The sequence below is a fragment of the Mixophyes fleayi genome, chromosome 1 (genome assembly GCF_038048845.1).
Source record: "Mixophyes fleayi isolate aMixFle1 chromosome 1, aMixFle1.hap1, whole genome shotgun sequence".
NCBI lineage: Eukaryota > Metazoa > Chordata > Amphibia > Anura > Limnodynastidae > Mixophyes > Mixophyes fleayi.
Window position 1 is genome coordinate 40,782,400 of NC_134402.1, and position 25,880 is coordinate 40,808,279.

The 25,880-nt window shown below is 41.9% G+C and overlaps 1 protein-coding gene across 2 annotated transcripts in view; it reads right to left on the reverse strand.

Annotated features, from left to right (window-relative positions):
• Positions 1 to 18,089, reverse strand: part of NSG1 (neuronal vesicle trafficking associated 1) — a 47,681-nt gene extending 29,592 nt beyond the window's left edge. Inside the window, exons 1-3 of one of the 2 annotated variants that reach the window (XM_075194654.1) lie at positions 17,767 to 18,089; positions 17,219 to 17,369; positions 13,353 to 13,469 (exon numbers count right to left, since the gene is read on the reverse strand). In XM_075194654.1, the coding sequence (XP_075050755.1) occupies positions 13,353 to 13,469; positions 17,219 to 17,347 (246 nt within the window). In that variant the 5' untranslated portion in view covers positions 17,348 to 17,369; positions 17,767 to 18,089. Of the gene's footprint in view, positions 1 to 13,352; positions 13,470 to 17,218; positions 17,370 to 17,443; positions 17,546 to 17,766 lie in introns of those variants that run through there. The other variant, XM_075194655.1, reaches the window with a different exon arrangement.
• Between the last annotated feature and the right edge of the window lie 7,791 nt (positions 18,090 to 25,880).

Here is a 25,880-nt window from a genome sequence, read left to right on the forward strand (position 1 = left end):
TTTGTATGTTCTCCCTGTGTTTGTGTGGGTTTCCTCCAGGTGCTCTGGTTTCCTCCCACATTCCAAAGACATACTAGTAGGTCAATTGGTGAAATTAACCCTAGTGTGTATGTCTGAGTGTTTAGACTGTAGAATATAGACTGTAAGCTCCAATGGGGGCAGAGACTGGTTTGAACAATTAAATATTCTCTGTAAAGCTCTGCATATTATGTAGGCACTATCGTTTATAAATAAACAATAAATAGCAAAATGTTTGTAGTGAAGCACAGGTTACTTTAACATAAAGAATATACAAACCAGTTTCAAAATACATTTTTTTTTAGTATATTTTGTGAATTATCTTAAATACTATACTTAAAGGAAAAACAAATCTTTACTGCTACTTATCAGCCACCTGTCATAAGTACTATTCTTTACATAGCCATTTTCCTTCCTCCTCCGCAAATCAATAGCATGAGCCTTTTGTACTGTAAATTGTGCACTGCTGACAAATGTACAGCCAGGAATCAAATTACACAGATGTCTGGGGGCCTCGGATCAAAAGTGTCATTTTCATGGCAAAGTATATGAGCTAATGCTACAAATGGTCTTATTAACGGGGGCTGATGTATCTGTACTGCTGTTCCGCTGACCTAGGTATTGCAGGAAGTGATGATTTCAGAGAACATGGTATTACTGTAATTACCAAACTGACCCCCCCCCCCCCCCCCCCCCACCCTCCGAGGACGTAAATATTAGTCACCTATAGTCAGCACTCACGTCTGGTGATGGGTAACTGGGTGGCACCACTCATTGAAATGCAACTGATACAATTTTATTGTATCATCATGTAAATAAGATAAGATTTCAGATAGTCCAGTTTAAAAAATAAATGTATAGCAAAAGTAAATGTTATATAATATCATACATGCCAACTGTCCTGGAATGTCCGTGAGACTCCCGAATTTTGGGTGGGTCTCACGGACTCCCGGGAGAGCTGGCGACTCTCCCGCATCTGGCCCATCTGCCCACTTCAATAAAATTAGAGTCGAATATACGAGGGGAGGTGCGGGGCTTAGCGATTATCATCATTTTGGACCCGCTCCCAGTGATGCAATGCTTATTTGGGGTCTTTTTACAGTGTAAAAAGCCCTAAAACAGGCACTATGTCACAGGGGGCGGGGCCAAAATGATGCAAATCGTGAAGCCCTGCCCCCTCCACCCATACACCCCTCCTGCCCTCTAGGATCTCCCAGACCCAGCCAACATAAGGTTGGCAAGTATGTGTATATATATATATATATATATATATGCATAAAACTAATAATTGCGAACACAATTTGTATAGATTTAGTTATCCACACCCAAGTCTGAAAAGTAGCTTAAATGTACTGCTTGCACTTCCATGTACCATGAAAATAATACTGCTATAGCATGAACGTGGTAAGTTTAAGTAATTTACCGTTGATTCTACAATGAATAAGCAAAAAAATACATTAACTAATAAAGCAGGTAACTGGGCTTGGTCTGCCTAAATACATGGGTGTGTTTAATGTTGAGGTTACCAATTATATCTGTGGAATTGTGGCATTCAGCGTGGATGAGAAGGGGGGTAACCATGATGCGTTGGGAGTGGTCGTTCTTCATGGGGCGTGGTCACACAGCCTGGGGCGTGGCTGTGTCACCTTTGGGTGTGCAACATCCCCATAGGAGTGTCTTCCGTTACTGAAGCACCCAGATCCCATCTCCAAAAAACTCCCCTTCAGGCCACGTACACCTGCTGCAGGTAAGCGCGACATTGAAGGGGCAGCTGTCAGCATAACATTCCAGATAAAAATGCAAAGTAAGAGTAACTAAAATAAACACTTATGGTAAATGCAGGTCAACTCTTATGTAACTTCCATTATCCAGTTAGGGTTCTATTATTCCTTTTAAACACTGGTAGAGTTGTTTTTTTTTTTTTTAAAAAGTTGTTTTTTGATACACTAATTTTTAATTTATTTTTGTTATTATTTGTGTTTTGTGTTTTTCTTAATGAAAGAAAAGAAAGCTGTTAGGTTGTCCCATAGCTGTGCCTTGTGAGAGACATTTGTGATAGGATGCTGCATGGGGAGAGATGGGCTAGAATGGCGCTTGTGCGCATTTTAATCAGCGGAATACCTGTAAGTATTGTTCAAACACTGTGTATGAACACGTGTGAAGTATATTAATTATCTGCCGCATTCTGGCATGGATGCGGTATGTCTCAAAGTAGCCACTGCAATCAAAAGATATGGTAATATTTTTGATGATTAATGATGTCAGAGAGATACAAAGATATATATTTCACAGCCATTTATACGTTTAGACCAAGCATATTAAATGCATTTTGCTGTCCTTTAATATTTAATGGGTGATTTAATCTTCATATCTGGTTCCAACATGCAACGCAAAATGTGGGACTAATGGATGGCACATCTGGCATCTTTTGAGAAAGGTCTGTTTGCAAATTGGACAAACTTGTAATAGTGAACAAGAACCAGACAGGTGTTGGTTTCAGAATAAAAAAAGGTGATGAGAGATAATGGCACAATCTACTGCCAAACAGGACATAAATAACAATCTCTAAAGAACTGACTCTCCTAAGTCCAAACGTCATGAAGAACTGGGTGTACTCATCTGTCGATGTCCAGAGCTGTTGTAGACATACATATTCTATGGCACCAAGTCTGGCTACCTCTATTCCTCATGAAACCAGATCATCCCCAGAAGGTTTTGGATTAGCCTCTCAAAACATTCCACTGCCATGAGGGTGGTAGGTTGTCATCCTGGATGTGCGCACCAGGTACAGCCGACACAAATCATCCATCAGGCCAGGCTCGAAATTCAAGTCTGATTCGAATGGAATTGTCAAAGATCCCCATATAAGCAGAAGTGTTTGTAAGATTGTAAGCTTGCGAGCAGGGCCTTCTCACCTCTTTGTCTGTTTTACCCAGTTTGTTTATTAGTTTATTACGTTTGTCCCCAATTGTAAAGCGCTACGGAATATGTTGGCGCTATATAAATAAATGATGATGATGATGAAGTGTTCCCAGATGGCATTGGTGCTGTCCCTGCCATCTGATCTTTGGTAGCCACCATAACCATCCACTTGGTGATATGATAAGAAAGCACCAGGGAATAGGTGTGGCCACTGTTTGAAACATGTGCTTGCAGAAGGTCCATTGGCAGCACCTCCAGAAGCTCAGTGGTAATTATAGTAACCAAAACATCCTGTTGCTATTGGACCTTGGTAACAGTACATCTGGCACAGATGCATCAGATATTTTCCAACGAGGATTGTAGGTTTGGAAAGAAGAAATATATCCTAACAAGTTTCCCGGTCTTCTCTATTCCAACATGCCGTTCTTGCTCATGTGACCAACGTGCAGTTGCCTCAACCTAGGAGTCTAAAACACCTCAACTTGCACCTGGCAATGCAGCATACGTCATAGAAACATAGAATTTGACGGCAGATAAGAACCGCTTGGCCCATCTAGTCTACCCATTTTTTTTATTAACCTATGGTACCTTATGGTACCCTATTTGATCCTTTATTCTTTACAAGCATATTCTTCTATTGTCTATCCCAAGCATGTTTAAATTGCTCTACTGTATTACCTCTACCACCTCCGACGGGAGGCTATTCCACTTATCCACTACCCTTTCTGTGTGTTACAAGCCGCGGCGGTGCCCAGCCGCCTCGACTCCCCTACCTCCGTCCCGGCCGTTGCTATGGCGACTGGGACGTCACTTCCGGGGGCTCGGCCCGGCCGTTGCCTAGGCAACGGTCGGGAAGCTGTGTGTTAGAGCGCCGCGTCCCAGCAAGGGGAACTGCTGGGCGCGTGCGCACATAGATAGCCTGTGGGCTAATTAAATATGGGCAGTATTCTGACAGAGCAAGGCTCTGATTGGTTGGGGTTAGTATTTAAGGCAATGAGGTCTGCTACCTCAGTGCCGGTTATAGCTTCTGTGCTCCAGTCTGCTGACCTGCTTGTTCCTGCTCTAGTCTTCTGAGACCACTTCTGATTTACCGTGTATGACATTTGGCTTTGAACTGACTCCGCTTGTGTATCCTGTGACCCTGATCCCTAGCCTGTTTACCGTTTCTGCTATCCACCTGTGACCCCTGACTTCAGCTTGTTTACTGATACCGCTGTCTGCTGCCGGCCCTTGACCTCTGCGTGGACCTGACTCCGCTTGCCTGGGTTCTCCCCAGCCGGTACACACTTCATGACCCTCTGTCAGTCTGCAGCCCAGTCTGTCCCCATCATCAGGGGCTCCAGTGAACATCTGACTGGCAGAGTAGATTCCGGGTTGTGTTGTGCCGGCTGGAGGGGTTCCTAACATTATAACCGGCCCACACACTTAGACGAGGTTGCGATGGATGGAAGCGGATCCACACCATCTCCGGCACAAGACTTAGCAGCCCATGTTGAGTCCTTGTATCAGATGATCCAGGGATTGGCTGAGCGTCTGTCTGTTCAAGAAGAAGCCGCAAAAACTTCTCAACCCACTCCAAGTTCCACCTGTGAACCTAAGATGAATTTGCCGGATCGCTTCTCTGGAAATAGATCTCTGTTCCGGAATTTCAGGGAGAGCTGCAAGCTCTATTTCCGGTTGAGACACCGTTCCTCCGGGTCAGAGCATCAAAGAGTCGGGATCATCATTTCCCTCCTACAAGGTGACCCCCAGTCCTGGGCCTTTTCTTTGCCACAGACCAGTCCTGCCATGCAGTCCGTAGACACTTTCTTTGAGGCATTGGGTCTACTATATGATGACCCGGATCGAGTGGCCTCCGCGGAAGCTCATCTACGGGCCTTGAAACAAGGCCGGCGGTCGGCAGAAGAATACTGCGGTGAATTATGTAGATGGTCACCTGATAGTGGATGGAACGACCCCGCCTTACGTAGTCAGTTCCGTCTCGGCCTATCGGAACAGATCAAAGATTCTTTGGTGCAATACTTATCTCCTACCTCTCTGGAGGATCTGATGCACCTCTCCATTAAAATTGACAGGAGGTTTAAAGAGCGGAAAACCGAAAAGGAGACATCATCACCTCCATCCGCCTTCGTTCCTGTTTCCACGGATGGTGAGGAACCGATGCAATTAGGAGCATATCGTCTTTCCCCTGAGGAAAGAGACAGGAGACGATCACAAGGCCTATGTCTTTATTGTGGCACAAGAGGCCATTTCTCCCGTTCCTGCCCAAATAAGCCGGGAAAAGAGCATGCCTAGGGAACGAGGGGAAAGTTCACCTAGGTCTGCAGATTGTCTCCCCGAAAAATGCCGTATTGATCCCTGCGCAACTCACGTTCAATACCCGTTCCATGGACCTGGCAGCCTTCATTGACAGTGGAGCTGCGGGCAACTTCCTTGACATCGGGTTGCCCGCGCTGCTGAAATTCCAATGGTAAGACTCAAGTCTGCTGTTACTGTCTGTGGCTTAGATGGAGCTCGGTTACCTGGTGGCAAGATTTCCTGGGAGACCCCGCCACTACAGTTGAATATCGGAGCCCTCCATTCAGAATCAATAACCTTCCTCCTTATTGATTGCTCATCGGTGCCCTTGATCCTGGGCCACCCATGGCTTTCCCGGCATAACCCTGTAGTGGACTGGATAAAATGAGAAATTGTCCACTGGAGTTCTTATTGTGAACAGTCCTGCTTGTCACTACCGCTGCGGGTGATCCAGTCTATTCCGGAGCAACTTCCCTCACAATACCACGTCTTCTGGGACGTGTTTTCCAAGAGAGCGGCGAATACCCTACCACCTCACCGTGACTTTGACTGCACTATCGAGCTCATACCTGGTTCCAAGTTGCCTAAGGGACGCCTGTATTCCCTCTCAGCTCCCGAGACCAAGTCCATGCAGGAGTATATTGAGGAGAATTTGGAAAAGGGCTTCATCAGGCCATCCAAATCTCCAGTAGGAGCTGGTTGTTTTTTTGTATCTAAAAAAGACGGAGGGCTAAGACCCTGTAGTGACTACAGAGGATTGAACCTCATCACAGTTAAAAACACCTATCCACTTCCTCTCATCTCTGTATTGTTCGATCAACTAAGAGGTGTAACAGTCTTCACCAAAATTGACCTCGGGGGTGCATATAACCTCATAAGTATTAGAGCAGGTGATGAGTGGAAGACGGCATTCAATACGCTCTCTGGCCACTATGAATATTTGGTCATGCCGTTTGGTCTTAGTAACGCCCCTGCAGTATTTCAGGATCTAATTAATGAAGTGCTACGTGAGTTTCTGGGACATTTCGTTGTGGTTTACTTGGACGACATCCTCATATATTTGGACTCGTTGTCAGTACACCAGGGTCATGTCAGACAAGTTTTACAAAAGTTGAGAAAACATCATCTCTATGCTAAACTCGAAAAATGTGAGTTTGAGGTTCAGAAGGTATCCTTTCTTGGTTATATAATCTCCTCGGAAGGATTCTCTATGGACCCAACCAAGGTCCAAGCAATCCTAGACTGGGTACAACCTAATAACCTCAAGGCGGTCCAGAGATTCCTGGGATTCGCCAATTATTACAGAAGGTTTATTGGCGGCTTTGCGGATATTGTGGCTCCTATTGTCACCTTGACTCACAAGGGAAGCGACCCAGCTAACTGGACATCTCAGGCAATAACTGCGTTTGAAACCCTGAAGAACGCCTTCGTGTCTGCTCAGGTCCTCAGACACCCGGATCCTAAGTTACCGTTTATCCTTGAGGTTGATGCCTCTGACGTCGGTGCCATCTTGTCTCAAAAAGATTCCCAGACTCACCGCTTACATCCATGTGCCTATTTCTCTCGCCAGTTCTCTTCAGCGGAGGCCAACTATGATGTGGGAAACCGAGAGCTGTTGGCAATCAAATGGGCCTTTGAGGAATGGCGACATTGGTTGGAAGGCGCTACACACCAGATCTCCGTTATAACGGATCATAAAAATCTGCAGTATATACAGTCGGCCAAACGACTGAACCCTCGGCAGGCTCGTTGGTCGCTGTTCTTCACTCGTTTTAACTTTGTAATTACATATCGTCCAGGATCTAAGAATGTCCGGGCAGACGCCCTGTCCAGAAGCTTTCTGGCACACCATGCTCCGGTTACTAATCCAAAACCTATTATCCCCTTGTCTATGATTCATGCTGGGTTAACCCAAGACTTGAGCTGTACTTTACAAAGGTTTCAGAGATTAGCTCCTGATAATACTCCAGTAGGATGTTTGTTTGTCCCAGTTCATCTGAGGAGGGCAGTTCTTGCTGAAGCACACGATAGTCAAACTGCTGGACATCCGGGAGTCTTCAAGACATTAGAAATCCTTTCACCTGTATGGTGGCCATCTTTGTCTGCTGACGTCAAGAGTCACGTCCTGTCATGTGAGGTTTGTACCAGAAACAAAGTCCCCAGGACCCGTCCAGTAGGTCAGTTAGTTCCTTTGGCCATTCCTGCAAAACCATGGACGCACTTGTCCATGGACTTTATAGTTGATCTACCACCTTCTGCAGGACACACTACCATTTGGGTCGTGGTAGACCGGTTCAGCAAAATGTCACATTTCATTCCACTAACCAAACTGCCTACTGCTCGGGATTTGGCCATCTTATTCATTCAACATATTTTCCGGCTCCATGGACTTCCTACTGACATCGTCTCCGATCGGGGTTCTCAGTTCATAGCCCAATTCTGTAAATCCTTCTGTACTCTCCTTGGAATCAAGATAAGTTTATCATCCGCATATCACCCTCAGTCAAATGGGCAAACTGAAAGGGTTAACCAGTCCCTGGAACAGTTCCTCCGATGTTATACTTCAGAATTCCATGACAACTGTTCCTCTTTGCTGCCCTGGGCAGAGTTTGCCTACAATAACTCATCTCACTCATCTACTCAAACTTCCCCGTTCTACTGTAACTTCGGTTTCCATCCCAGGTCTAATTCGTTATATTCTCTCAAATCTGCTGGTATCCCGGAAATTCGTTCCACAGCTGCTGATCTGAAAGTAATTTGGAGGAAAGTTCAGTCCTCCTTGAGAAAATCTTCATTGTCTGCTAAAAAAAATTCGGACCGCCATCGTACCACCTGCTCATTCAAAGTGGGCCAGAAAGTGTGGCTTTCAACTCGGAATGTTAGGCTCAGACAGCCTTGTAAAAAACTGGGGCCTAAATTTATTGGTCTGTTCATGATCACCAAGCAGATTAATCCGGTAGCTTTTAGATTGAAGATCCCTGGCTCTCTGAAAATCCCCAACACGTTTCATTGTTCGTTACTTAAACCAGTATTATACCCGAATCAATCCCAGCCTACAGGGCCTTCTGTGGGAATTAGGAACTTACCACAAAAATTTGTGGCCCAGAAAATCCTCGACTCTAAAAGAGTGCAGGGGCAGGTGCACTTCCTAGTACAGTGGAAGAATCGTGGATTAGAAGAGCGGCTTTGGGTTCCGCGGAGACAACTTCATGCCCCTAAACAGTTAAAGGAGTTCTTTAGGAAGTATCCAAGAAAACCTGGATGTTACAAGCCGCGGCGGCACCCAGCCGCCACGACTCCCATACCTCCGTCCCGGCCGTCGCTATGGCGACCGGGACGTCACTTCCGGGGGCTCGGCCCGGCCGTTGCCTAGACAACGGTCGGGAAGCTGTGTGTTAGAGCGCCGCGTCCCAGCAAGGGGAACTGCTGAGCGCGTGCGCACATAGATAGCCTGTGGGCTAATTAAATATGGGCAGTATTCTGACAGAGCTAGGCTCTGATTGGTTGGGGTTAGTATTTAAGACAATGAGGTCTGCTACCTCATTGCTGGTTATAGCTTCTGTGCTCCAGTCTGCTGACCTGCTTGTTCCTGCTCTAGTCTTCTGAGACCACTTCTGATTTACCGTGTATGACCTTTGGCTTTGAACTGACTCCGCTTGTGTATCCTGTGACCCTGATCCCTGGCCTGTTTACCGTTTCTGCTATCTGCCTGTGACCCCTGACTTCAGCTTGTTTACTGATACCGCTGTCTGCTGCCGGCCCTTGACCTCTGCGTGGACCTGACTCCGCTTGCCTGGGTTCTCCCCAGCCGGTACACACTTCACGACCCTCTGTCAGTCTGCAGCCCAGTCTGTCCCCACCATCAGGGGCTCCAGTGAACACCTGACTGGCAGAGTAGATTCCGGGTTGTTTTGTGCCGGCTGGAGGGGTTCCTAACACTGTGAAGTAGTTTTTCCTCAAATTTCCTCTGAACCTACTTCCCCCCAGTGTCAGTGCATGTCCTCGTGTTCTAATACTTCTCATCCTTTGAAGAATGTTTCCCTCCTGTACCTTGTTGAAACACTTGATATATTTCAAAGTTTCTATCATATCTCCCCTTTCCTTTCTCTGCTCCAAACTATACATATTAAGACCTTTTAGTCTTTCTGGGTAAGTTTTGTGCTGTAGGCCATGCACCATTTTAGTTGCACTTCTTTGTACAGTCTGTAATGTATTTATATCCTTCTGGAGGTATGGCCTCCAGAATTGAACACAGTATTCTAGATAAGGCCGTACCAAGGACCTATACAGTGGCATTATTACTTCTTTATTTCTGCTACGGATTCCTCACCCTATGCAACCAAGCATCTGACTTGCCTTCCTCATTGCTTTGTTACATTGCTTACCTGTCTTTAAGTCACCTGAAATAGTGATTCCTAGATCCATTCCTCTTTAGTAGTTTCCATTATTATGCCATTAATACTATATTTAGTCTTTGGGTGTCATACATTGTCACACCAGCTAACCTGCATTTTGGTCACTGTTCTTACCTGTTTCCCTTGGTTCTCACTCCCTGCATTCACTTGCTTGTCTGAACTGAGCATGCACACACCTGGTCTTTTCAAAACTTCCTGCATTCTCTTGATTGGCTAATTGCCTGTCAGCTCTGTCTATTTAAAGCATCTGCTTCTCTACTAAGTTGCCAAATCTTCAGGTCTCCTTACCTGTTAGGATGCTGTTCTCTCTGGCTCCTGACTGCACATTGGTATCCTGTGCTACCTGTTCCATGTTCAAGACCTGTGGTATTATCACAAGAACCTTGTGCCTCATCATCGGTCCCATTCTCAAGCTATTCGCTTTCCAGGGATCTCGATGCATCATTTCTCTGCAGTTCAATACTTCTCACTTGGTATCCCGTGTACCCATTCCACGATCAAGACCTGCGGTATTGTTGCAGGAACCTTGTGCTTCATAATCAGTCCTGTTCTCAGCTATTCGCTTTCTAAAGACCTCAAAGCTTCGGTTCACTACCGTTTACCTGAACCTCTGCATTTATCAGACAGCAGTCCTGCTACACTCCATGGTTCCATCTCACCCTGCTCTAATCCCTATTAGGGGACCGCAACCTGTGGCTAGAGAGCAGCTAAGTCCATATTCCCTCACGGGGATCCCTGGTAAATATCTCTCTACCATCAGACACTGCCCTCTGGGGGTAAGTCTATCTAGAGCGGGGCTTCGAGGTGTATTCCAAACTCAGGCTCCATGACAATGGGTTTTGAGACCCAAGTGCATGATTTTGCATTCTTTGGCATTAAACTGTAGTTGCCACTCTCTTGACCATTCCTCTAGTCTACCTAAATAATTAATAATTTATTTTACCCCACCTGTTGTGTCTACTCAGTTGCATATCTTTGTGTCATCTGCAAAAAGGCATACTTTCCCTTGAATACCATTTGCAATGTCTCCAATAATGATATTAAACAGCACTGGTCCAAGTACAGATCCTTGGGGTACACACATTACGTTTGTTTTGCGTTTGGTAATGAATGAGGCCCAAAGTGTCTTTCTCATGAGCCAGTCATTCAGGAAGCTCCTTGGTGGTCACGTGATGCCAGAAGAGGGGTTTAGCTTTGTTATTTGAATATCCCAAACCCTGCCTAATCACTACATCATGTGACTGTGGCTGCCATGGTGATCGCATGACACTTAAACTGTATATTATTATTATCTGCTTGAATCAAAACCCTAAGAAGAAGAAAATTAACAACTGCATTTGTCTTCTTACAGATAAGAGATTTATGTAAATAAAAAACACCTTTTAGAGAGGATTGCTTTTATAATCATATTTCACCTCAATGCATCTCTTTAATATATTAATATATATTAAATATATTAATATAGAGATGCATTCAGGTGAAAAGGAGTGTTAGTTATTGACTGTACTGTAACCTTATCACCCTGTGGCCAATATATTTGAAGCATAGCACCTGTGAGGTTACATCTACAAAAATAAATCCCTAGAACACTGGTCACAGATTGCAACGCTATGCATTAAAGAACCAGTACTACCAAAACATATTGCACTTTTTATATTCCACACTCACAACCTAAATAGAGAACTGCCTCTATTCTCTGAACAGCTAATCAATGATAGAAAAAAACTATATTCCTTGTATGTCTGTTGCTGAAAAGTTTTACATTACCCATATACAATCAAAATATATCTAACTCATTCTTCCCTCTCTAACTTGATGTATGACACAAAAAGCTCTGATTGGTCAGCCAATATCCAATTGTATATGTAAATTGATATGTAAATGGAATGTAGCTTCATGCTTCTATAACCTTCTATACAAGTGCCCGTCTGAGTAAATATTTCCAGTTTTCCATTCCTCAGCATATAGTTCACCTGGAACGGGAAATAGCTGAACTGCTTATGAGTCCATTACATTGCGTTCACTGCTGATAAGCAGAGATCACTAGATCATGGCTTCCCCACGTCTTCCCTCCAGACAGTGCCACCTTAATTTGCGAAGATGACATCATAATGGAAGTGGCTGACCCAGGGATGGAATCCCTAATGATACACAGTACTAATGAAGCAGAGGATCAGAACTGTCAATGAATCTAAGTGTCACCTCAACTGTTGATATCTGTCTTCCCACCCCAAGGGCCACTTCCAGGCCAACTATTGAAATCCACCATACTTCCCGCACTGGACATCTAAAGCAACCGAGATCACCAACCCAACAGCAAACTTCGAAGGCGAGTTCCATTTCAAGGATGAACACCTTTCTGCACCATTTTCATTTTGGATATTATACCTGACACACACATATATAAACCTATACATATATGGCACCCATGCATTCGTCACAATTTGTTGTTTTTTATTTTGTGGAATTTATGTTTGGTGTATAAGTTACGTGTGACAGTCTAGCAATGGTTTTCATTTTTTTTGTTGAGCACAGATTTCGACCCAAAATGTCAGTTTAGTAGTTTTAATTGGAAAATGTTGCGAAACACTTAAACAGTTTCTAGAGGGCCCAGTTGTAAACCATATATGGGCTTAAGGGGACACAAGAACTTTTTTGACATTGTAATTGTCAGGTTCTTTGTGGATATTTTGTGGTTGAGGGGTATGCTGGTCATTCATCTTGTGGAAGCTGCACATACCTGTACATAATGTACACTGGTGAGTCCACATTTTAAAGTGTTTACTTCTTTAAATGGCCGGATTTTTTTTTAGATTTTTTTTCATGCACATGGGAAGTATGATATTAAGAGAAAACACATATGTCATATTTTTTCTTCGTTTACAGCATTCTAACAATAGACAGGATAAATAAGTAGGCTACAGTGAATCTGTCCTGAAAAATATATATTAGATTGCAAAAACATGCTTACGGGATTGAGGTCTAAGCCAATGTAATTAAAATCTTGAAAAATGTCAGGCCCAATTGAATAGAAAATTTCCAAGCCCCCGGCATTGAAAGGGTTATAGCAAAGAATAAAAAAACAGTAACTTTGCACCTGAGCAAAACCATGTTGCATTGGAGGGGGAGGTAAATGTAAAATGTGAGGACAGATTTATAGTTGGGGTAGGGCATGTCCTAGATTAACTTTAAATTTAAGTGTAAAGAGAAAGCTATCAAGTATTTGTGTGCTAGATGAATAAACAGCCAGTATTTAACTTATGTGCAAAATAATAAAAACTGATTTACACCCCTTGCATTGTAACATGGTTTGTCCCGGAGAACATTTACTGCTATTTTTTGCCATACTTTCCTTAATGACTCAGGCCCACAGTGCATAGAGTCATATAGTCTGTACATACTGCCTACTTCATACTTGCCCACTCTCAATGTCCGGGAGACTCCTGAATTCCAGGTAGGTCTCCCAGGCTCCCGGGAGAGCAGGCAATTCTCCCGCAACCTGCCTGTAGGCAGCCTGAATGATGCGATTCTAGGTGTATTGTGTCATTTTGGCCCGTCCCCCCATGACAAAATATTAATTTTGATGGGGGAGACAGGGCCAAAATTGTGTTTTGCCCCACCCCCTTACACCCTCCCGCCATATTCCCTCTCCAGGATCTCCCAGAGAGCAACAATAGAAAGTCGGCCACTATGACTTACCTTGAATCTTTCAGACACGCCTTCACTGATACTGATGGTAAATTCAGCAATCTTTGGAGGGCGGAATTTTCCTTTCTTGTGATCCCGTTCATACTCAGTCTTTGTTTTCACCACGACCTTTAGAACAACAGGTAAGGAATTTTGTTTTAAAAAAATGTTTAATATTTTATTCAGGCTAAAAAAACAAAGTATAGTACACATAAGGAATACATGTTAAAGTGGGCATAATTAGTTCCTTTGTCCTCATATTTGGGTTTATGTATAAGTGTTTGCTATCACTGTAGGAAGCAGGATATATTAGCCTTTTTTTGATATATGTGCTATAAAATTGTAGAGAAATTTCAGCTATATACATAATTGCGCCTCAGCTTGTTGGCCCCTAATTGGCGGAAAGTGTTGGCTCCTAATGAACAATTTCACGACTATTTTTTCAGCCCACAAAATGACTGTCATCTGTATGTGGAGGTTTAGGAGGCTTACAAGGCAGAATGGTGGTGATAATATAAAAAAAACACTTTGAGTTGTGTAACCTTAACAGACAAATCAGTTGATGTTCTGAGAACCAATTTACAGCTGTGGCCTTGCTAGTATCAGTGAAGGATGGAATTTGGTTGTCCCCCCACAGCATCGCAAGTTGGGAACTGAAGCATACAGTTAAAGAAATTCAACTCGTGACTGTTCATGGGAGAAAGAAAACTACCGATATCCAAATAAGGACTGGGGGCATTGTTGAATATGTTATATTGTAGCTAGCAGCAACGTATGTTATATTCTTAAAAGACTTGGGAGGAATAATTAATGTAGTGACGCAATAAGTAATATAAAAAGGTGATGCAAAATAAATGACCTCAGCTCAGAATCTTAAAAGGATATAGTCGTGTGTATCTTGATTACTGGACTCCCAGTTATCTGGTTTATAATAAATTACAGACAAGCTGAAGGACGTTGATAATTGAAAGAAGAAGTACCTTAACATGTATGCAATCATTACATTTTAACAAGTGCTAGAACATAGCATCTCTCTAGAGCGAGGGAATCATTACTTTGCATAAATATACAACCAACATTCTACAAGGACCTGGGTTGTTAAGTCTGTGGCCATCAAAGACTTTTCAGTGAAATTACATCTCCTATATTACTCAGTTGTTTATACAATTATGAAATACACTATGCTAGACAGAACTACAAATAAAAACGTTAAAAAAGACTGTATCAAAACCATTGACAAATACGCATTTATGGCACTGATTAAGCAGCTTCTATATACAAAACATATATTTGTTTTGTGATACTGTGTATGTTTTAATGAAATCACCGCTAAACCATTTATGGTTTCTTTAAGGGTGTGGCCGCTTTTGGACAACTTCGTTCCCCTGCTTGGGTAATGTGGCACTTTGATGGGTCGGCTGGCCCTAAGGCCCGCCAATTTTCAGCTGCTAGTATGGCTTCAGTTAACCAGCCATGGAAGTTTCTTCTTGGTTCCTGCTCCTGGGGTTTGTTATCCAGTAAAAATGGGAGTTTCAGTTGGAGAGGACCTCACAAAAAATGCTGCATGGCTCTGTGCTGGTGAGTATAAATATTAATAATAACAACAATAAAATAAAGTAAGCAACTCAGCCATCACACAGTTCTTGATATTTGTTTTGTAAAACCGGGATATTCTGATTTGTTGGTGCCAATGTTTAACTGTTTGAATTCCGCAGCATTTTGCAGTGCCGGAGCAGCAATTCACAGAGATAAGAGCTGGCTCACTCTTTACAGCGCAGAAGTCTCCTGCTATAATAAGCAATATCATATGCCGAGGCTGAATTATCATGTCATTGATTTATAGCTGGGCAGGAGGGTAATGTGAATATATAATAAAAGAGAGAAAAGGAGTTTATCTTTGCCAGTCACGGTGTTAATAGAGGGGGATTGAGTTGATACCTGATACAACCCACAGACTGTCGTCTCTTTGTTTTAGTTTATGCTTTATGTGTACCTGTTAATAGGACATGGTCATCAAAAGAAATTATTTTACATTTCACACTTTAATATCGTATCGTGTTTCATAGTCAATGTACAATAATAAAATGTTGATATTTTCACTCTGATCTATTGAATTGGAATTACAGTGTCTCTGTAAAAGCCTGACTCAGCAGCCAGGGCACAATTAGCACAGCTCAGGCTAGTTAGTCTACAGACAACAATATTAGCTAATTAGTAATAAAGCAGCTACCAGTTTATTGGCTCCTTCCCGTTTATTGTCAGATTTGTGTGTTATAGCTGGTAACACTTGTTTAAAATGCCTATGTTCTTACAGATAGGTGTCTCTTTCTTTGATTAAATGTATTGATATAACTTATTACTGAGATTAATGGTAATGTGCGGCCCTTTTAAAAGTTAGAGGGCCATCCATGCGGCCCCCCCAAGTGTTTCTGGTTGCCCATCACTGAAATATAGTGATAATAACTACAGCTTCACAAAGTAGGGTTATTTATTCCAATATTAAACAGTAAAATAAGTAAATGTCAGTAAACATAGTAAAAAGGTGATAGAAATTCATAACAACCAATCAGATCATTTCTAGCATTTTCAAGTGCAATTTAGAACCATAAAATAAGCCTCTGGTTGCTATGGGTTACAGAAACTTTTTCTTGTGCACCCATCTGTCTCAGGGCGAAGCTAAGTAAATTAATAAGCATTTTTTTTATGTATTATTCCTTCAAATGTACCAAAATAAAATGAGCCAATGATGTGCACAGAAATGTTTCCTTTAACACATACTGAACTATGATTTTCCCATTAAATTGCCTATTTTTTCTGCTTTGCTACATTCCTTAGCATGTTACATATGTTAATTATTTCATTTATTCGTGCAGGAAAAAAATACAAAAGAAAACAAAATAGGCAGAAGCTATCAACACATAATCCTATTTTATTGATTAGTTTTATCAAGTTCTATGTGTCGGACGGAATCTTTGAATGGATGAGCTGTGAAGAGTGTACTAGGTGACATCACCAGGCTTATAAATAAGTGAGCAAGCCTTGCCAGGACTGCATTGCAATATCCCGATTATAGATAATTTACATTACTACGCCTACAGAAGACACATAGATGTAGTCTAATCTGCACAACAGATATGATCACAGAACATAGATGGAATAAACAGTATAGGGCTAGTTGTGTTGGTAAGATACAGTGTTGTCCTGGTAGAGGACAGTCAGAATGTGATACATGATGGTATATCAGGTCTTTGCAGGGCTGCATTCACATTGCACATACCACCACTCCTAATCACTAATACTATCAAACATGAGCAATGTATACAAATGGGAAAGTTGGTCACTGAATCTACAAAATAGTAGAATGTTTCTAATTAGTCCTCAGAATCCAGAGTGAAACTACCAAGTGGGGTAATATTATAGGCTTGCTGATTGTAGGGCTAAGGAATTAAACTTACACTTTCAGTTGTTCTATTAATGCTAAAATGAAAATAATAATATTGACCATTTTCTTTTCAAAACTTGGTTTCAGACATTTCTTAAATCAAATCAATACCTTGTGTAAACTTTAAAGACATATGATATTGAATTGTTTTCGTGACATCTGAAGAGCATATTTTGTGTCTGGCATAAAATAATAATATTAAAGTAAAATGCACCTAACTTGATAAAATGCATGTGTATGTAATGATCAATTTAATATGGGTAATCAGAGGCATATGCAGATTGTGCATTATGGGTGGTGGCTAAACAACAGTGGAATATTAAGAGACACCTAACCATATGGGTGCCTTTTGTCTGTAGAAGGAGATGCACCATCTACCTGCTGCTGCCCACATCTGTATACCCCCTCCCCCACCCATCAGTTCCTTTGTACCTACCTTGTCTGGGGGTGGGAACTGCAACTGGTTGACATCCAAAGGGGTCATCAAAGGGATGGTATCAAATCCATCTTCGCAAATAGGGGGCTTTGTTCCCTTCTCGCTAAAATTATTGCCCAGTTTCACCATCCTGCCGGACTGCTAAACGCCCCTGCAAAGCAAAAGTACAAAATCATCCAAACGTTAATAAAGCAACTCCCTCCTGCTGCCACCAGGGATACGTACAATCAATTACAGTAATGAAGAGCCCCCAGATGCTGAACAAAGGGTGTAAGTCAAATCAGAAAGAAAAGGGGGCTCCTCCTGCTTCCAATGGGGAAATAAGATGCCAATTGTTATCTGCTGCGCTAAAACACAAACCCTTCCCAATCCCCATCAGGAAATGATGCATATGGCAACTGTTTAATAATTCAATACCATTTTATCATTAGGACAGATTGGGACTGATGGTCCCTTCCGCCAGATAAAACATATTTCCTATTGATTAAGTGTTTAGTATTGCTGACGTCACCTGCACCACTATAGGAGTGAATGGATCCGGTACTTACCAAGGGATGATGCGTTCCGAATACCTGCTCTGATTCACAAATGCCTCCTTCTTCTTCTTCTTTTTCTTCTTCAGTAAAGCAGGGCGGAGAGAATAGCTATGGGGGCGTTAGATGTTCTTTGAACCCTGTAAGTAGATATGGCTTTCTGACCGTCTTTGTGTGCGCTCTGCACAGCTGCAGATGAGTCTTGACGCAGCCTCAGAGCGCAGGTGGCGGTGAGCTGGAGACAGGGTGCTGGGGACTGACACTCACTGAGAGCTGGATTTGCATGGACCCATGGGTTTGCAGCTTAGAGGCTGCTGCTGAATCCAACACAAAGGAGCCCCCCCGGGAGGCCACCACCAACTCCTCCCCTCCTCTTGTCCCTCCCTTGTAACTGGTGCAAAACCATCAACCCATCCCCACTTCCCACCACCAACACCTTGTTCTCAGAGCTTATCCCCAGGTTGTGTCTGGGATGGGAGGTTTTTCTTTTTTTTTTAATGTAGAATAATCAATGGGTCTTAACTCTTACAAGGCTGGGACGATCTGAACACCTTGGCTTTTGCAATAGGTGACTGTGATGTGTAGATAGAGGTATTGGGAAAATGCCTAATACCTGTCACCCCTTCTCCATCCGCCCACATACACTTAGAAGCTTATGGATTCATAAAGACCCCTTGGAATTTGTTTATCATACTTTGATATTTAAAATGAACTTGTGATGACATGAAAAAAAAAAACACATTGCAACACACAAAGGTTTTTTTTTTATCTCTAATGTAAAGGTCGTCAGACCGGCTAATTCTCTATAAAGTCATGTTCACTACAATAATATAGAGCCGGTGCCGTACTTACAATGTATGCTTCTAGTAGCCATATCTGGTTAATTGCACAGTTGGGGTGGTTGACCCAGGAAATTATGGGGTCAGGAAGGAATTTGCCCCCCTGTAAGATTAAAGCTGCATTACAGAAGGGTTTAGTTTTGCCTTCCTACGGATTAGCACAGTTACAATGTGAGGCTGAATGTCATGGTCTTTTCTGAAACCTTGGAACTATGTTAGATTGTAGTCTAGAAACAGGACTATATACAGCTATAATATAACAGAGTGTAATGGGTGTAATATATTTAGAGGTTAATGTAGTAGAGAAAAAGAGCTGGATTTCAGGGCTCTGTGGTCCTTTCAGAGTAATATGTTACAAAGGATGGAGAAATTACAGAGCAACAGTAACTGAAAGCGGAGATCCCATCCTTTGTTAGACTGGGCTCACATGGGTGCTTATTGTTGTAACAACAAATCACTGCAACAAATCCCAATGGTACCAACAAACAGTGTCATGCGACTTCCACACACTGATTGGCGAGGTGATGGGAAACCAGAGATGCAAGTGGGTGAAAATTTTCTTGTAACTGACATAGGGTGGTATATATATATATATACACACATACACACACACACATATATATATATATATATATATATATATATATATATATATATATATGTGTGTGTGTATATATATATTAGTATTTGAGGTTAATATACTAGATTTGTCAGATGTTCACATTGAAAATAGATTGTTTGGGACAGTTTGAACCATTGCTGTGGGAGTTGCCTCGGTAACATCCGATGAGCAGCATAGGAAGAGAGAGACACTGATTAGAAGGGACCAGTACATATATCGAGACACTACAGAATACATTAATAGACAGTGAGAGATAAGAGAAAAGTGATTGGAGAGAAGGTATCAGATTTAGAGTTAGTGAGGTAACAAGGCAAAGATCAGTGGCTTAAAAGAGATTTAAGTACATAGGCGTTCAGTCAGGAAAGTGAGGTGTTAGGCTGGGTACACACTACAGGAAATTTCTCCTGATGCGATGTCGTTAGCGATTTTACCAAAGACTGAAAGTCCCGATCAGTATGCCGATCCATCCGTACACACTAAAAACATTTGACACGATTCACCGTCCGAACCGTGATTTTCATAACCATAGTCTCAAAAGATCGTGAATCCTTACACACTAAATGGATATATGGCCTTCACTGCAGCAATATGCAAATATATTTAAATAAAGGGTTGAACCTCAGTGAAGACCACACCCACAAAGATTCAGAAAAAGGAAATACATCATCGCCATTCATTCTATTGGACAGCTTTGTGTATAGTGTACGTGCGTTAACTCTATTTGCAACTGCGCAATTATAACAATTTATTTTAATAAAATTGGCACAATAAATCAATGAAACCTTGTGGTATTTTGCTTCTCGCTATGCAAGAAAACTACAAACATAGACCCAGAGGGAAAGAGGAAGAAAGAATCGGAACTTGTTGGACCATTGAGTGGTTCCAGAGGAGAGACTCCTTTTCTCATATGCCGCTGCTAGAGGAGATACGGGACAGCAATCCTGATGAATTTCCTGCGGATGAATGATCCCACAATCCAGGAGCTGTTCCAACTTGTCGCCACCTTCACCCAGAAGGAGGACACCCAATTACGGAGACCCATATCTGCAGAACAGAGACTGGTTGCTACTTGCTACCCTATGATTTTTGGCCACAGGAAGGACACTGGCTGATCTCAAGTACAGTACAGCAACTTTACCTCAATCTCTGAGCATACACTGGAAGTGTCCTGTGTGGGTAGGACTGTGATTTGCTGTGTGGGTAGGACTGTGATTTGCTGTGTGGGTAGGACTGTAATTTGCTGTGTGGGTAGGACTGTAATTTGCTGTGTGGGTAGGACTGTAATTTGCTGTGTGGGTAGGACTGTGATTTGCTGTGTGGGTAGGACTGTGATTTGCTGTGTGGGTAGGACTGTAATTTGCTGTGTGGGTAGGACTGTAATTTGCTGTGTGGGTAGGACTGTAATTTGCTGTGTGGGTAGGACTGTGATTTGCTGTGTGGGTAGGACTGTGATTTGCTGTGTGGGTAGGACTGTGATTTGCTGTGTGGGTAGGACTGTGATTTGCTGTGTGGGTAGGACTGTGATTTGCTGGCTGCCTTATGTCAGCTACATGTCAGGCGTTGTACCACATTCCTCCACCACATCACAGAATACTGCTTTGGATAAGACATCTGGCTGTGTAATAAAAACAGAATTTCAAGTAGTTAGTATGATAATAGAGGCATATATTGACTTAACATTAAAACAATCTTTCTCTTGCAGTTCCCAGCAACGGTTGAGGAACGGCAACTTATTGCCGAAGAATTTGAAACACTGGAATTTCCCAAATTACGGCGGGGCCATAGATGGCGAACATGTGAGACTTATGCCACCCTCTAAAAGTGGATCCTATTTCTATAACAACAAGGGATTCTTCAGCATTATCCTGATGGCCATAGTGGATGCCAAATATGAATTCGTGGACATTGATTAAAATGGATAATTGTCAGATGGTGAGGCATTGGAGCAGACTTACTTCCATAACAAACTTAAAAACAATGCACTTAATTTGCCACCACACAGAAATACACAATTAGGACTCAGTTTTGTTTTTGTAGTTGAAGCCTTTGCGCTGTACAATAATATTTTTAAACCTTATTTATTTATCAATTGTCAAAAGCAAGGCAAGTTGTGTAAAATGCTTTTGATATATTAAGTAATAGATTTAGTATTCCATTCCGCCATAAATCTGCACCTAGACAAAGTAGACAAGATGGTGATGGCCATTATAGGTACAATAATAAAATTAGACATATAAATACATATATATCTATATATCTCTAATCTGCCACTATTATAAGATAATTAAATATGGAGGTATTTTAACATCTAACAAGTGTGCACATAGCACACAAATTTTGTAGGTATTACATACTTATATGTACATGTGCTTACATGTACATATATGTACTCAATACATTTGTGTATATATATATATATATATATATATATATATATATATATATATATATATATATATAGTGTGTATATACATACACACACTTTGGGACTTTTTTGAGAGCAGAGCGTGGGTCTTGGTGGAAGGGGGCGATGTGACTCTGCATTGCTGTACCCCTTCTCCTCTTTCCCACGTAGGGGCTGCACTTTAGCGTACCCGTTGCATACACATAGAAACCAGGTTCCTGCCTATCATTAAGCAATCCGAGCACCTGTCTTAGGCAGCAGGTACAAGGGGCAGCCAAATAAAGGTAATTAATTTAGAAAAAGCAAATGCTTTTGTCACACAAGAGTCTGAATGAGTGGTTTCTGCTTAGTTGTTGGGTATAATACTAAAGTAACAATTTTGTCTTTTAATGTTCATTTTACTCATATAAATATGTTATAATGCGTTGTATGGGTGATGAGAAGGCCCCAATATCCGGTGCTGCCTGTGTTGTGTTATTTTGCGGCTCCCTCTGCTCGCATCCTGTAAAAACTAAATATAAGAGAGCAGAGATACCGAGCTGTACTCTATAGATGCAGTCCTGTACATTGCTACACTGCATGTGTTATTCCAGTCTTCCATTCTCTAATGTGCCAAGATAACATTTCTTCACACAAAGCCTGCAATCACTGATCTATAGCAGCAGGGATATTTACGGCTGAGAATCTGGAGGCGGAGCTTTACCCTTCAGTGGCTCTCAGATCCAGCACTCCAGGTGTTAAATCTACATCACACCAGCAGTGTGCACCATTGCAAACCTGTCTGAGCTACTTGTGCATTCAAGTGGCATCGCAGAGACGTCACATGAATTTGTATGCTCCCTCCCCCCCTCTCTGTCATCCTTTCACCAGCATGCTGTTTTAATGGAAGATAGAGAGAGAGCAAAGCACAATATAACATAACAAAACTGCCCCTAATACATCAACTGATCCATTTACCAAATAAGTAATTTTGCATTTAATAGAAAATAATATTTCCATAGAACTATTTACTGTGTCCCCTAAACCCCTCTATGTAATGGAATAGAACAATCCTCTAACTACATTTAAAGATACACTACCCTAAAATATGTCCTGGGGCACAGGTGAAGTTATATTCTAGATATAGTTCTATACCACCCTCCTTGTGCAAATTTAGGAAGTTGCGTCTTTGCCTGCTCTCTGTCACCTTTCCAGACCTAGCCACGCCCATTGAGGGCATGCGCGCCCCCTGTGTTGTCACACATACCTATTGACATTTATACAAATAATATTTGTATAATACACGCATTCTGACAACAGAATGAGTACATTATCATATACCCTAATGAGTGTCCCAACAGATTGGTAGATGTTGCTCATACTTACCAACATTTGGTTGATGTGGTCCGGGAGATCCCGGGGGCAGGTGGGGGGCGGGGCTCGCCAAATTGCCTCATTCAGCCCCGCCCCCTAAACAGGCAACATAATTTTACCCTATTCCAACAGGGGGAGGGGTCACGATGAGACAATAATAGCGTCACTAAGCCTAGCCCCCACCATGTTAACTAACAAAGGATGCTGCATGCGGGAGGTTGTCCTGCTCTCCCCGGAGTCCGGGAAGACTCCCAGAAATTCGGGAGTCTCCCGGACATTCTGGGAGAGTAGGCAACAATGATGTTACTGCATATGACTAGAAGCGCGTGACCAAAATTGACCCTAGTGTGTGCGTATATGTTAAGAAATTCAGGCTGTAAGCTCTATTGGGGCAGGGACTTAGTGAGTTCTGTATACAGCGCTGCAGAATTAGTGGCGCTATATAAATAAATAAATAAATGATGATGATAGATCCTCACTCAGCCCGGCAGCATGTAAACATCTAGTTAGCTGCACAAATCAGTAAATAGCTGATCAGTTTCTACCTATGGTAAGTGGAATAGATCATGAAAGCTCCAGTGGGGGGAGTTGTTTAAGTGTTAGCGCGTTTTTAATAAAAGATGAAATTAATGAATGTAAAAAAACAAGAGGGTCATATTACCCAATATAGAAACTAGGTAAAGTTGTTATACCACAATATTTTTGGACAAGAATCTCTTAATATTTTCATTAAACCATTACAAAGGAAAATACTGTATTTCCTTTCAATTCCATTTACCGGAAAAGAACAATCCTCTGTGCACATTACATTTAGAGGAACAGACATGCCCCATCTAGCTGTTGTCATTACACCGGGCGTAGGAAGGCAGGGGAGGGGTGGCGATATAATTTGTGGATATGTTCTGTTTCTAAGCCCAGGACTTGATGGCCTCTGCAGAGAATAGCTGTCTGTTGGATTAATTGGAACGCTTGGAAAATTACTTTTATTGATCTGCCATTTGGTTTTGGTGTCTAAGAAAGTCAGTTGCTGAGAAAATTACATTCAATTCATTTTTAGAAGCAAAAGAGTGTATAAATAGATTGGCAGTGCTGGATTTCAGCCAAAGGAGATTGTTTACATTCACATCACGGGTAAAGATGGAAAGTGGCTCATGTTAAAAGTTTTCTTGCTTAATGCGGACCTCTCAACATGACCCATTTCACTCAGTACACGTGGGTCTATTTCGTATTCCACTTACTGTATTTTCCAATTAAAGTTACCTATGCTGAATTAATGAAGATAAAATGACCTAGTTCCATTATGAGAGGGACTTCTGGTGACCTTGTGTTCTAAATGAAGCCCATGATTATGCATCTAGTTACAGACTGAGGTTTTGGACGTCACATTTATGACCCACAGTGGATTAGGTGGATGCAGAGGGTGGGATCCATTTATTGCGGGTGTTTGTGGGTGTTTTATTTGCATGTTTAATATTGGAAAATGAAAGAATGATAAAAAAAAACATATTCAACATTACATTTTTCATTCAACCAATGGACTGCATTTGGAAAATCAATAAATCATTGACTCAATGATCTTTAATAGCAGTCTGAATAAAAAATGGGAAATACCAGCATTTTTCTTATAGCATAATGATTTTTCATGGGATATAAGAAAAATGTAAAAAAAGAAAAAAAATGATTTATTTACTAATAAAGTATGTTTACCTTATACCCCCTATTATTGCCATCCAGAGATGGGGATAGAGATAGGAGGACTGCGTCAGTACTTGTACCATTACTGTACTTTGTTGAACAGGGTTCTCCATACTTTGCATGGGGAAACTACGCCAGATGCCCCCCCAGAGAAGGTCAAGGGTGGCGATATCCAACGAAAGCTAGCGCCAGCCTGGGGCAATTTTAAATAGGGTGAAGCCCTAAACCAGCAAAAACTCCTATTTTCATCGACTTTTGGGTTTTTCACCTTTCCATAAATAGGCCTCTATATCTGAAGAGGACTCTTAGATTAGAGTCAGGACAGACTCCATGGCAACATCTACAGGAGGTTGAGGAGTTACAAGTCAAAACATTCCACCATTATATCCAACTCCTGAAGGATAACCAGAATATGGACAATAGGGCTGGAAGGAATAATCTTCACATTAAAAACATTCCAAAAACAAAGATCATGTCCAACTGGAACCCTTCCTTCATTTACCTACTCATCTTTCCCTGGATCTCTTAACAGCTAGGGAGCATAGAACATTATGCTCAGACTTCAGAATCCTGTGACTTCTAGAGATGTAGTCTTACTTAGACAGTATTACTATATCGTAAAAGAAATATTACCGGCAGGATTCAGACACCTATTTGCCTGTATCCAGCGCACAGTATTCAAGGTTTTGGCACCTTTCATTCTGTGAAAAAGATTTGAAGTCAAATTCATTACCAGGATTTGAAGAACAACAACAAATACCGATATAGGTTTTGCCTTTAACCTTATTGTAACACACAAAAGTAAACAGATTTTGTCAAGAACCCCAGATGAAGCCCTGAATCTGCTAACTAGAATGAATCTTCCATGTCTGGGAGGATCTTCAGCTACCAGACTCCATGACCTGGACCATGCTAGCTTGGGTAGACCTCTTCCACAATGGGCACCTAGGCAGGATTGGTCGGTGGTTCCTTAGTTTTTCTTTTGTATCTTTTAGTACAACAACTAATTGGGAATATGTTTTACTGTGACTTTATAACAAGTAAACAGGCCCCTAGCCTTCATGTGTCCTTACTGGAATGCAAGGTAGTGTCCCATGTAGTATTTTCCAGGATTGCTTCCCCTTCTTTTGGTGTCTCTTAGTGTTGAGACTGATGTTCATTGCTTTTTCACTTTACTCCAAGAAATTTGCTCCCATATGTATCTATTCATTTTCTT